Source organism: Perca flavescens, chromosome 1 (assembly GCF_004354835.1).
Source record: "Perca flavescens isolate YP-PL-M2 chromosome 1, PFLA_1.0, whole genome shotgun sequence".
Classification (NCBI taxonomy): Eukaryota; Metazoa; Chordata; class Actinopteri; order Perciformes; family Percidae; genus Perca; species Perca flavescens.
This window is the reverse complement of record NC_041331.1, coordinates 26,604,070-26,618,539: the sequence shown is the minus strand read 5'-3', so window position 1 is coordinate 26,618,539 and position 14,470 is coordinate 26,604,070. Positions and strand designations below refer to the sequence as shown.

The 14,470-nt window shown below is 44.7% G+C and overlaps 1 protein-coding gene across 3 annotated transcripts in view; it reads left to right on the top strand.

Moving 5' to 3' along the window:
• gse1b (Gse1 coiled-coil protein b) overlaps positions 1-14,470 on the top strand; it is a 172,995-nt gene that overhangs the window by 57,709 nt on the left and 100,816 nt on the right. For all 3 annotated transcript variants that reach the window (XM_028574106.1, XM_028574099.1, XM_028574113.1), the window contains one exon: positions 40-181. In XM_028574106.1, coding sequence (XP_028429907.1) covers positions 40-181 — 142 coding nt within the window. The remainder of the gene's footprint in view (positions 1-39; positions 182-14,470) is intronic.

Here is a 14,470-nt window from a genome sequence, read left to right as displayed (position 1 = left end):
TTATTTCCGGTATGTTAATTATGTCTTTACATCTTTCAGGCGTGTACTGTGATTGAGAGTGCGGCTGGAGCCAGTAAGGAGGTGGACTCAAGGCCTTTGCAGCCTGCAGGTGACCACATTCCCCCTCACCCAGTGACCTCGGAGCCAGAGAAAGCTGACCGATCTGACCGCCCACTTTCCAGTGAGTATAGCTCTCCCAAATGCCAGATCACACTCTTCAACACACTTTTGGTTTTTTTTCACCTGTTTTGTTGCTGTGGCTTAAAATAATGATGGCTGGTTCACGTTAAAGTCCTGTTTATAGGATGTGACTGTAAAATCCATAGCATGTCACTTTACACCAATGTGATCATCTTTGATAGATCTTAGTACAGACACCAGTGCAATTACATATCCCTGTGGCTATTCTACAATCACTCGCAGCATTATCTGACACATTTGTCATGTTTCATGTTGCTGTTCTTAATCTCATCGCTCTGTGTGGTCACAACTGTGAAAGAGACTTTCACTCAGAACATACAATAGTAAATGCTTTGGTTCAGCCTTCATCATTCAACTACTCAGAATAAGGCCCCGTCCACACATACCAAAACGATCTTTTTTTACCCGTCTTCCTTGGATTCGTTTCAAGAATAGTTGCGTCCAAACGAATCCACTTGTAAATGACTCAATACGCTACTTCATAGTCCAGGCCTATAGGCGGCACTGTTTCTTCTACAGAAATTCACCAAAAACGGAGAAGAAGAGCATAGTCACTTCCACTTCCCATCATAACATGACTAGCTAGATTATAACATTCTCTTAATACATCCGTGGACTATAATACCTTTCACCACTGCCGCCGCAAGAAAACGTGTCTTTGTTTACATTGTATAATGTGCTAGTGGATTGCTTTTTATTTTGCATGATTGCAGCGCGCTAGTAGCGAGCTAACGTTAGCTAGCTCTAACATCGGCAGTCAAACAAACATCAATAATCCATGAATGATGTCTTTTTAATAATCTATACGTTTTTCTTGCAGTAGCCTTTCTACAATAAGCCGTGGTAAAAGTTACTATAATCCGTTCAAGGAGTTATAAGACAGATTAGCTAGCTAATCGATTGATAAGTTTTCTACTTCCACTTTATAAACAGACAGCCATAGCAGCTAACGTTAACGTTACTTCGCTGCTGGAGCGGTCAGCTACTTTAGCGGTCAGCTACTTTAGCGATGTTTAACGTTGGCTACATAACGTTAGCAATATATATATTGTGTAGAATCTAGAGGGAAGGGTCAGGGAGCAGAGACACAGTATTTAGATGAAGTGAGCTGGTTTGACCACGGAGATGGGACATGCTCGCTTAGCTTCACCGCAGTTGAAGAGAAAGAGGGGTGTGGCGATGACATCATCGATACGGATCCGTATTTACCATCCATACGAAGCCAAACGAGAGCCGTTTCCGGATTTTTTCACCCTGAGACCTGGTTTCAAAAAAGTGCGTTTTCAGGCAGTGCGTTTGCAGGATTCGTCTGGACGGTCAGCCCAAACGATGCAAAACATGTGCGTTTGCACAAAAAAACGTTTCCGTGTGGATGGCCCCTAAGACTTACCTTCTGTATCTTTTCACTTAGCAGGCTCCCTTATCTCTGCTTCCTCTTTTCTGTGTGAGGTGTCCTTTTGACCCTGCTGTGTGGCAACAAAGGAAGTAGTAAGACCCCTGGGGGGAATGAGATACGGTCTGAGGTGGCTATAACACTCATCGAAGAGTTTCAAAAAAGAAGAGCTTTTTCAGGCTTGTGCTGTCATGTCTTCACACACTTCATACTCTTGTAAGGCTTTAACCGCACTCCTCCACAACCATTGTATTGTATCCATGTATACCTACGATAGCTATCATCCTCTCACCCAAACTGGATTAACTATTCTTTTTCTTCTTTTGTCGTTACAATAGTCAACCTATACATGCTGCGGTGTGAGACCAGGAGGTGATAATACACATGATTTCCCTGCAGTTTGTTTTGCAAATGTTCTGGGGATCTTAGCCCTTCACCTCCTTTGTATGCATTGTTTAACAGCAACTGCTTTTAATTGTTAACAATGCAAACCCAACCTGCCCACAAAGACTCTCAAACCATGCACTGACATGACATTCATTTTGCGTACCGCTAATCAGTAATCAGCAGTTTCTTATTGCTGCCATCCCCGACCCAGAGCAATGAATTATAGGTTCGCTCACATCTCCTTCATCTGCAGTATAGTGTTCAGCCTGATAGATGAATAAGCAAATTGTTGGGATGCTGGTGAAGTAAAGGATGATAGTGATAAAACGAGAGTGAGAGATGAGTTGGAAGATGTCATGATGAAGCAGGAACCAACACAAAAAATAAATGACATGCAAGCGCGTGTGTGTGTGAGTATGCCCCGAGGGAGGCCATCACTACAGTGGGTTTTGGAGCTCAGTGCGTTTATGTGGAAAGTGCAGCTGTCTCCTGTAATCAGTATAGCTGGACTGCCTTTTTGCAGGGTGTCTGTTCTCTTCCTTTTTTGTGTGTGTTTACACTTATAAACACAGGACTTTTTGTAAATTTAATTTACTTAACTCTCCACCCTCCTTTTTTTACTTTCTCTCATCCTGCTCTACAGTATCTTTCTCTCTGGTTTACCACTCCCTCCTGCTCAGGCCATTCTCTCTCTCTTTTCTCTAAGGCTATATCTGTTTAGCCGTGAGGGCCCCCCTGTCGTTTACAGAAACTCATCTTAAGCTCTCTTTCCAACTGAAAACACACACACACACACACACACACACACACACACACACACACACACACACACACACACACACACACACACACACACACACACACACATACACATACACACACAGGTACACTAGCTCAACCACAACACACTCAAAGGCACCTGGTTAAACAGTCATGACAAACAGGGCCACCGCACATCCACAGACACACTCATACGCACAGAAGACTGAACATTCCTCCCAGTGGTCTAGTGTGGGTTGAGAACAGGGTTTTCATGAGTTATTTAAGTGCTCTCCATCATGCGTGTTGCGCTGCAGTTCACACTGACATGACACGGCCCATTTCCTCCGCTCAGGCTGGAAACGTGACACAAGACACGCTGGCGGTGTTCACACCGACTAGAGTAGAGAGGTGCACAATCTGTCATGATCTTAAGAGTGTTGGATTTAAATCATTAAATGGGCCCCTATGCAACAGCTAGAGTAAAGCTAAAAGGAGAGGCTTATGATTTTAGACAGTTGCTGTTACACAGTTGCTGTCAACTGCAGTTTGATTTTAATTGTGCGTGTGTGAATATTTATTGGCTTAATGGTCACAGCTCTAATGTAAATGTTTGTTTTGACCAATGGCATACAGAGAGAGGGAGGCAGTGTGCTTTCACATTGCATTGTGGTGTTGTCATTATGTGAGTTAAGGAGATCTCCATACATATGCAGACAAGAGATTCCCATTTCTCATTTCAAATGTCCCAACATGTTGCGGCCTATCATGAGCCCCTATCAGACAGGAAACATGCTGAAGTGGGGAGGATGTGACATCTGGGCTGACCACAATGTGCTTCAGACCCATGAACACATTCACTGAACATTTCACATACATCAGCTGTCCCTCAGGCTCAAAACAACCACACAGTCAATACATCACTATTAGTGGTGAAGGAAAAAGGAACAACCTCCCTGCTGTACTGTCTGCATAGACATCTAATGGAGGGAGGGTCAAACAGGACTAATGTAAAGGGGAAAATGTATGGTGAGGAAATTTGTACCATTATGCTCTTCTTTGTCTCCACTGTTTAAGCACCAAGAGGTAAGAGTGGTGTAAATGTAACCTTTTTCAACATTTATTCTGGTCCCTTTTACTGTTTCATCACAGCATTCTCTCCCCAATCTTGTCATACTAAGCTCATACATTCAGAAATATGTACATTTATGTTTGTGTGTACATGTATGTGTGTGTCTTGGAATTTAATGTGCTGATGATGTAATTGTCATTAGGGTTGGGCATTGTTTGGATATTAACGATTCTGATTCCAATTCCGATTCTTCCTTTCGATTCCGGTTCTTATCGATTCTCGATTCCGATTCTTTGAGTGGTGGAGTTGAAATGGGTTACATGCTTATTTCACAAATAAGAGGAAAGTTTTATTTTGATTCAAAGGTGGGTTGCAGTTTGGATTTTTCAATGTAAAATAAAGCCACACTAAGGCACCGCTGACTGTGCTCCAAGACTGCAACACAACAAGTGCCTGGCCGCTACGGAAACCAAAACTTGCACATGTTAAATTTGGACCCCATGATCAGATTTGAAACCAAATCCTCCAAACGATTCCAATAAAGAAACGATTCCGATGGAATCGTAATTTTTGAAACAATTCCAAGTAGGAAACGGTTCTCAATGCCCAACCCTAATTGTCATGAGGTAGGCTGTGAGTGTGTTTTGATTGCAATGGCACAGCTGGACTCGGCAGACTTGGCAGTCTTGTGTGCTTGGCTGCTGGCCAGTTCAATACAATTACAAATACCCACTGAGGGAGCATGGAGCACCACTGAAGATAGGGTGTGTGGGTGCTGGTTGGTGCACAGAGGGGGGAAATTCACAGTATCTGGCAATCCCCCCTTCATGGGAGGAGGATCAATGGCTGAGCTGTTGCTTTAGCCGCTGTGGTTAACATTTTACATTAAGAGTCTTGCATGGAGAACACAGCAGTGAGGTTAAATCCATAAACAGCCATGTTGCAAGAGCATATTCACTGCGCGCGCACACACACACACACACACACACACACACACACACACACACACACACACACACACACACACATTAAATGAGGAACAGTCTGTCCATGAGAGGGAGTTTATAGCCACCCATCCTTGTATCTCTTGTCCAGAGAACAGAGCAGCAGGTGGAGAGTGACAGTAGCTGTGTGAAAAAGAATAGAGCTGAGGGATGACAGGAATAGTGTGCTGGGATGTGGGGAAGGAAGTTGTGGGGAGGATGGTGAGAGGAAGACAAGGACACTGAATGGAGAGACGACAGGGGATGTGTTTGGAGAGAGAGATCAGAGAGTGACAGAGGAGGCATGGAGAGGAATGCCATGCTCCCCCCCCCCCCCCCCACCATCCCCCCAACTCCCTCTTTTTTCTTCTTTTCTTTTGTCCCCCTCAGTAGGGATGACAGGAGGGTGGGCTAACTTCATATGACAGTGACAAGCTTGCCACCGCTCCCATGAAGCACAGCAGATGGAGGTGTGTGTGTGTGTGTGTGTGTGTGTGCGCGCGCGATTAACATGCCACTGGAGACCAGGGTATACCGAGTCTCTTGGCAGCACCACGCTTGGCAGAGCGCCACCTTACTGCCCTCTTTTTCCAGCTCAGCAGAGTGGGCGTTGAGGTGTGTGTGTGTGTGTGTGTGTGTGTGCGTGTGCGTGTGCGTGTGCGTGTGCGTGTGTGTGTGTGTATGTTTGTGTGAGGGGAAGCAGTCTCAACAAATACATTTTAATTCACAGTGTTCCCATTGTCTTTTAGATTATATCCTTTCTTCAGGGGGCAAGCTAGCTGGATGGCCTCTGTGGCTGTTTGTTCATCCATCTATTTGAGTAATTTGGTAATGTAATGATCACAGGATTTTTAAGAAACAGAGCTCTGTTCTACAGTGTGGCGCCAGTCCTGGCGGGCATGGGGGAATTAGTCAGGAGACAGTGGGTTTGGCACTGTGCCACGGTTATTAGCCACTCACAGGGTGGGCACGGGGTTATGCCCCGACTCAATCACTCACTGTGTTTGCATGTGTGTGCTTAATGTGTTTGTTTCTGTGAGTGTGTGTTTGTGCGTGTCTACTATTTGAGTCAGGATTCTCCTCTGGTCACAGTGACCTTATTGTGAAGTCACTTCTGGTTGATTTGTACCCTTTCCAACACATTCCTCTCTCCGAAAGGCTGAGAAACAGGCCGTTAACCCCCTCTCCCCCCCTCACTCTCTCTCGTCTTCCCTCCTGATGGGTTTGATTTAGTGACTGTGGTTTTCCATCCAGAGCCTGGGAGCCAGAAAGAGTAGACTTAGGGAGAACTATGGATTCACAGCCAGCGGAGCACGTCATTACTTGGCCATAGCTCATCAGCAGATACATCAGCAGGCTGGAGGGCTAATAGATGCGAGCTGTCGCCGTTCAGGAAGTAATAACCCACTCTTCATTTCACCCCTTTAATTATTTCCTTCTCACACATTGCATGGATTGCACTAAATTGATGACAGCAAAAAGCATCTAAGAGTTTGTTACGTTGTTTGAGGCTGAACGTTTGCCTGCATTCTACAGTATATATATAATAATATAATAACTCAACTTAGTGCAACGTGGACCAAAGAATTCCTCTTTTGGGGCTTGGGAGAAGTTATATTTAGGAGCTGGTGAGGCCACCCGATGTGAGGTTAACGCTCAGTGTAGGGCATTGAGGTCAGGTTACAGACATGTTTCAGCAGTAGCCCTAACAAAGATGACCACTTAGTGAGAGACCTCCAGACTCTAACCCTTGACCTCACAAAGGAAACAGGTGTTCAAGCAGGATTAAGCCTGACTGCCTGCACACTCAGAGCTGGCAGCAGGCTGTGTTGTGTATGTGTGTGTCTCTTTTCATTTACAGCAGATAGACATACATAAGAAAACCTTGCTCCACAACAAAAAACTATTTGTGTGAAGTGTTTTATAGAGATAATTTTCTTTTCTTTCTTTTTTATGAAAACAGGGTTTTGTCAGTGATGTGAGCTTAACAACTGAGCAATATTTGATTCATTCCTTTAATTTTGTTTTTCTTTATGCTCTTGTCATGTTCACCTTTTCCCGCTCCTTTTTCTTTTTTATCTCCTTTTCTCTCCCTCCCTCTGTAACCCCATGACTTCAATCATCCCTTCCTCCCACCCAGCCTCCCTGTCTCCACCTCCACCCTCTCTCCCTCCTTGCTTTCTGCTCGTCGATCCCTCTCTTCTTCCCTCCCTCTCATACTGTCCTCCACTGTCAGGCGACTTGGCTGAGGCTAAGTGCTTTTTGCTGTCTCACTGCAGGTGGGACTGTAATAAAGCTTGTCAGTGGGAGGCATGGGTCGCACTGTCACATGCTCTTTGCCTCCCCTCTGTTAACTCCCAACTCCATCTCCTTCCAGCCATCCCCCCATCTCTGCCAACCCCCCGCCACTTTCCTCCAAGACCCTCTGCTTTTATATTTCCTCTTTTATTTGTCTGCCTTTTCTTTCCCATTTCGTCTTGCTCTTACCCGCAACGGTGCTACTTGACTTGTCTCTCATCTCTCTCTCTCTCTCTCTCTCTCTCTCTCTCTCTCTCTCTCTCTCTCTCTCTCTCTCTCTCTCTCTCTCTCTCTCTCTCTGGTTTCCTTGCCAACTGCACTTTCAGGAACATGATGAAGAAGAGCAGCAACAGGAGACATCCCTCTCAACATAACAACTGCACACACACACACACACACACACACACACACACACACACACACACACACACACACACACACAATCCATGTAAATGACTCCAGGTGAGGTTGTATTGTTTGCCCAGCTGCTCCTGCTAACCAGTCTCTCCTGTTCCATAGTAAACCAGCAGGCTGCATGGAAATCAGCTTCCTCTACACAAAACAGTTCTCTGTTTCTCCTCGTTTATTTTATGTTTGCGCACAGTGTACTGTATGTGTGCTTTTGTGTTTGTGTAGATGTGAGTGCTTGTTTCTGCACATGACACTCAAAGGGCGTGCATGTTTTTCAGAATCATCTAAACCTATTTCTGTGTGTGTGTGTGTGTGTGTGTGTGTGTGTGTGTGTGTGTGTGTGTGTGCACTACAGTAATAGAAATGGCTTGTACACCGTATTGTACTTGTTCTAGCCACAGGATGGCAATACTGAGCCCCTTCTTTAAAAGGAATCCCTCTCTCACACACGTACACTCGACCACATGCACTCACTGACACACATACACACACAGCCCTCTTTAGTCTGAGTTAGCCCAGGCTTGTGTAGGGTGACGGGGTGCTGTGAATAATTTAGTCCCGGCCATGTTAATGGCTGACAGCGAACATGGCCTCTCTACTCTGCTCTTGGCCCATTACTAGTACATTCTGTTTCACTCTCACTCTTTCTTTGTCGCTCTATTGTCCTCTTATTTTCCATTTATAGTGTCCTAGTGATGATGACGATTTAGATGTCACTTTTTGTTTAATCACGGTTGTTTTATCGTATTACGGAAAAAAAACTAAACACTTGTCTGATAATTTTATCTAAAGGAAATTTAAAATGGATTAGGGGGTTATATGAATGTATCATTATTTAACAACGTTTTCTGGTGGTTGAACATCTGTGTTAATAACATTGAGGAATTATCACCTTCACCTCGTTTCTGTCCTTATTAACATTTTTCAAATACCTTGGTGCACAAATATTACATTTTTAAAGTCACAGTATATTGACTTATCCTGTCCAATAGCTTCTTTCTAAGCTATTTAAAAAATCCCCTGTGTGATCAGCCACTAAATAAATAAAAAATTCCAATTACCTGACAGAAATATTTCTTTAAATTATGTCTTAGAATTTCCCTGACCTCATTATTACTTCTTTCACCCAAAGCAAAAATATTTATACAGATATTTTTTGTTTTGCAAGATGAAATATGAGGATGCTACTAGATGCAGGAAATGTTAACACTCACTTTCATATTTAAAATCTCTGGATGTATTTACCATGGTCAGTTGGTTCTTCGTAATGTCTTTAACAATATTAATTAATCACTCATAAGATTCATTTTGACAGGTAATTATTAGTTGCTGAGCACTGCTTAATTCTGTGACATTTTTAGCTTATCTTCATTTAACTATACTTTTCTGTTCTCGTATATTTTACTTCCTCTGTGGTCCCCCTTTTCTGTTTTCTCACTTCTCACTTCCAACCCTTCTGTCCTCAATCTCTACACAAACTGTTGAGCAGATCACAGGAAACACGTGTGTGGGTATGAGTATATATATAGTGTGTGTATATGTATCTGTCTGGCCCCAGTCAAGCATTATTAATGTTATGATTGCCCCAATGGGCTTCAGCTCTCTGTTTGTGTGACGTGGGTGAAGAATAATATGACCCTTACACTAATGCAATCACATACACTAAACAAATTATAGCTCCCTCCCTCTCCGTCTCTCTCCCGTCATTTCTCTCGCTCTCAATTCAGCCGTGTCGATGTTACATGTGGCGTACGTGGTGTGCAGCTTGTCCAGCCTATGTGTGTTTTCGTAGGCCCTGCCTCGCTCCATTTTTCTCTCTGATACGATCAGTATGACTGCGTTTGGGGCAGTAGGAGCCATGGAGCCTGGCGTGGCAGGCTGCAGCAGCACTGAGGTCTGGCCAGGCTCAGGCAAGCTCAGAGGGGATTGGGAGTGACATGTCCGGGGTGAGACACCCCATAGTTGGGACTCCCCACCAGCCTGTCTGGCTCCAGCCTGGCTGATAGAGTCCAGCTGAGCGTGGAGAGGAGTTGCTCCCTATATCTCCTGGCCCCCTCTCTCTCTCCCTTCTCTTGAGCATCTGTCTGTCACATCAAAGTGTTCAACTCCTCATGTGTGCATTGCATTCATTTTTTTTTTTTTTTTTTTTTTACCTCTGCTGTTCTCAACAATTCTTATTAGCTATATTTCATCCATTTGTCTTTCATCATTCTCTCTGCCCCACCTGCTTTTTTCCTCCTGCTGATTTTTTTCTTTCTCTCCACTGAATATCACACATAGACTTTTCCTCCACCATCTCTCTATCTCACACAAACACATCCAGAACCCTTGAAAAGGGGTCATGATTGAGGCGTGCCGTTAATTAGCCGGCAGTGGTTGTCGTAGCAGAGCGATGGTAGGGTGTAATTAATTAGGTGGCGTGTGCACAGTGGGAGAAAAAGAGGGAGAGATGGAGTGAGAGAGAAATACCCGCTATCAGTCCTCCTTTTATCCTCTGAGCTCAGATGAGTTCTCTAATGAGAAAAAAATGAGATGCTCCCAACCAGGGAAGAAAGCATTTTGTCCTTTACATGTTCTCTCTGCCTCTCCTCTGCTTGTCGTTCTATCACTGCCTTGTTCTCTTTTCATCTGCCTATCACATCCGTGCTATTGCTAGTGGGGTGCCAGTGAGTTGGAGTCACCAGCCATAGGTCTCCCACAGTAGAATGAACACAGCCTCTGGGACACGTCCAGACACACTCATACAGTGCTGACAGCTATACCACACAGCAGATATGGCATATAGCAGTTTATGGGTATTTACAGATACCCTGTTGTAATGGCTGCTGCTCTATTGTATTTGTGTTAGCAGTGGTGGTTTTATTTATCGTGAAAAAAAGGGAGAAAGAGAGAAAGATGATAGATGGAGAGATCTTGAGATCTCGAAAAGGCATAGAAAATGTGGGAGGGAGGCAAAAGGTGCACAAACACTCAGAGCTCTATTGATCCTCTCCTCAGTTCAACACTGACTCCTTGACCTCATTCAGAAGCACATCTGTGTGTGTGTGTGTGTGTCTGTTTGTGTGTGTGTGTATGTGTGTGTCTGTGTGTCAACAGGTGTGTGTATTTCCAGCTGCATGTGTGTGTGTGTGTACTCTAAATGTCAAAGGCCTAACTATAGAGTGATGTATATGTTTACAAAAAAACGCACAGAATCTCAACCTGTGTCAACCTTTACCCTTTAACAGCATCATGAATATTTAGACGCACACAAAGCCCCAGCCTTGCACTCTTCCTGCATACATTTAATTTCTTCCTGGAGACATCCAAATGCATGCAGCACAGCCCCCCGCCCCCAACACACACAGTGTAGTGTAAACTGAGTTTAATGGCTGCCTGGCCCGTCCTGTCCCGTGTGACTGAAACTGTCGTAGGTGACAGGTTTATGGACAGTTTGGCAATGTCACCGGAGACAGACAGCTATTTACAGCCCAGTGTTAGACATGTCGGACACTGGCAGTTAGCATAAATCCCCAGGTAGGATCAGGCAGTGGATAATACACATTGTGTCGACCGTGTCCGACGTAAAACGTCAAATACACATATACTGTATACAGCAGGTGATCACTCGTTCAGTCCTTTTTAACCTTCTTAATACTACCAACATACCTCACACACAAACGTCACACACACGCTGTAGATCTTTATCGCAGTTATTTACGGTGTCCTGACATCACGTTAACAACTGGCACTCGCTTCCCCTCCCTCTGTCTCTCTCTCCCCGCCTTCCCCTCCGTCTCTCGTCCCCTTCAACTATCATTTAGCTTTACGAGGTGTCTTAAAAGAAGCCCGGCGTGTGTGCCCCCCCCTCCCCTTTAAGTCGGAGATATTGATATCCTCCATAAGTCAGACGTGCCTCTCTCTGTTACAGAGGAGAAATTGATGAGAGAAGGGTGTGACAGGAGGGGAGTGGAGCTGGCAGGGAGTCACAGGAGTTTGCCTGTGTATGTATCGGAGTCTGTATTTGTGTGAGGACTCTTCAAGTGTGCGCTGCATCCAAACAGACTTATTAAGAGAAAGTGAGGAGTTGGTTTGGCGAGGAGGCAGGTTAAGCAAAGGAGAGGACCGCTAATCGCGGAAAAAAACCAAGACTGAGAGAGAAAGAGATCTGTACAGATAGGGAGGAGGGAGGCAGATCTGTTTCTTTCTTTATGAGCTTTCCCTCTGTGTATGATACTGTTGCTATAAACAAGAGGTCAGCTGAAAAGTGGCTGTTTATAAGGTCCATCTCTCACAGTGAGCATTTCAAAAAGCCTATGAAATCCTGACCATCCTGGTGTGGTTTGTGTGTCTTCTCTGTGTGTATTTGTGTGGTTGTGTTATCCGTCAGAACCATTAGCAACCATCTGTCTCCCAGTCTCACAGGAGAGCGTACAGTACTTCTCTCTGCATCGTGTATCATGCTGTATGAGTAAGCTTGTAGGTTTGCGTTTGCCTACGACTACGTCTGTGTATGCTTGTGTGTATGCTCCAGCAGAAGGTACAGTGCGACCTGTATCTTCTGGGGAGATGTAACAACAATCGACTGTTCGTACTATCACAGAAACGCACCTGATCATCGTTCACCATAGAGCTTATGCTTAAATCGCTCCGTGTTTTCGTGCAGACTGCATTAGCATACAGTAGATGTAGCGACGAGAGGAGATTAGAGTTATCTCACATGAAGAGATAAGTCATCTTCACCATGTGGTTGGTCCAAGGTTGAGTCATGCTAACTTGCTCAGCACACAGAATTTTGTTCCTTCAGATGTGGCTAAATGGTGTGATTAGTAAACTTGTTTGCCTGTGTGTGTGTGTGTGTGTGTGTGTGTGTGTGTGTGTGTGTGTGTGTGTGTGTGTGTGCGTGTGTACGTGGGTGTGCGTGGGTGTGCGTGTTTGTGCGCTCTGACTGCTGGTTTATCTATTCCACTGGGAATAAAGAAAAGGTTTGTTTGATTAATTAATTCTGTTAGACATGAATGTAAATGATCAAAGGAGCACATTTGCATTTTGTGTTTAATTATTCATGAGCTGCGATTGCTCATGAATTAGGACACCTGTGAGGGCTTTCTCCTCTCAAGCTCAGACACTCACTCGTGCACACACGGACACACACACTGGCACATCCTGGGACATGACCTGGTGTGTTTAACCAGACCTGCTCGTCACCCCTGTCTGTGTGCGCTGTTGTGCGCAGGGATGCAGGTCACTGCAGGTTCATTTTGGTGTTATTAGGTTATGCTGCTGCTCTGGCTGGGGTTCAAACGCTCTGATTAGGTTACCGCGTAGCGCTAAAGCTCAGACTGTCACCCTGACTGTATGATTCATTTCCATGGAGACAAGAGAAAAGCTCTGATCTAATTACCCATACTGCTGCCATCTCAGACATGAGGAGACAAGTGGATGGCGTGAATACAGCGGGAGGAGCAAGTGAGGAAGAGGCAAGGGGCGGCACATAGACGTTGTAAAAAGAGTGACAGTAGAGGATGGAGGAGATATACAGTAGAGGAGGAAGGAAAACCAAGTGCAAAGAGAGGAGCATGAGCTGACGCTAACGATAGAGAGCTTGATAAGAGCAGGTATTATTATTTGTCTTCTTTCTTCCTCCTTGTCATCATCTCTCCCTTCATCATCAGCAGCATCCAACTGCTGCACAAATGGGCCCTTGTTGCCATGGATATATGAGCAATGGTTCTACCGTTCTGCTCGATGGGGCTCAGTGATAAATGGCGGGATGTGGAGGAAGTTAATAATTTATCCCGGGGAGGGAGCGACCGTTCTGGGGAGCGTTACCTAGCATAATGGGTTAAGTGCAGCGATTGCTGCATGCCGAGCAATAGACTCACAGGAGGTGATATATAAAAAATGAATAAAGGCTGAGTGGAGCCTGCTGGGAAGGAATTGTCAAGGGAATGTGTTAGTGTGTGTGAGGGTTGGGGGGTTTGGTGTTGTGTTTTGGGAAGAAGGCTTTGTCATTTCTTGAAGTTATCGGATTGTCAGGTAAAGAACAGTAGAGACTTAATAGAGCTTCCTCCAGGCTTTCAGTAAAGATCGCCTCCCACTCTACTTTTACTAGAAATGAAAAACAGCTCAATATGCTTTGGGCTTTGAAGTGTGACAGCAGAAGTGACGGATAAAGCTGCTGCAGAACAGAGGGTCAGGCCTTAGCTGTGTACACTGCGCTGTCATTATCACATGACTCATTGGCACATACGTATACGTAAAGAGAAATACATACATAAATCCTTTCTGTTCCTCATTATCGGACGTTACGTGTTCATTTTATAATTATGTGTTATTTTTCCACTCTATAAGAGCTTACAATACACAGTATGATTTGTACTATATTGTGATTATGTGAGGGAGAGAGAGTGCACGAGAAAGGGCACATGGGGTAGGCCCACACCTACAGCATTAACACAGCGCCTGCTTCACGTCCTCTTAGCAATTTATGAGGTGCCACACTCTTAACACTGCCTCCCTTCCCGTACCTCCATCTAATACTCCCCTCCTTCCCGTTCCTCCCTCTTTTAGCCCAGCTATCTTTCAGATTTTGCAGATTGAAACTGATTGTGTGTGCCCGGGTTTATGTAGGGGTCACCGTATTGTGTTAATCCCAGAGAATATATCAGATCAGCTTGATTTCATTATTGTCCCGATACCCCATATGCACGGGCTCAAAGCTACTTAGAATGATCCTCTCCTAGTGATAGGAGAAAAAAAGCTGTAGTGTGTTATCTGCGGTGGAGCTGGAGTCTATTGTGTTGGACACTCTGCTGTGTTCCTGAAGTGGATTTGGAGCATAACAAGCTTGTGTTAAAACATAGCAGAGCCTCGCATCTTTTCCCGATATCGCCTCCCACTGATTACTCGATTGGTTTTTCAACGCTTACGGCGGATTTGAGTAGTGTAGTTTGAGTGTATTCTCCTTAGGTGTGTATGTCTGTG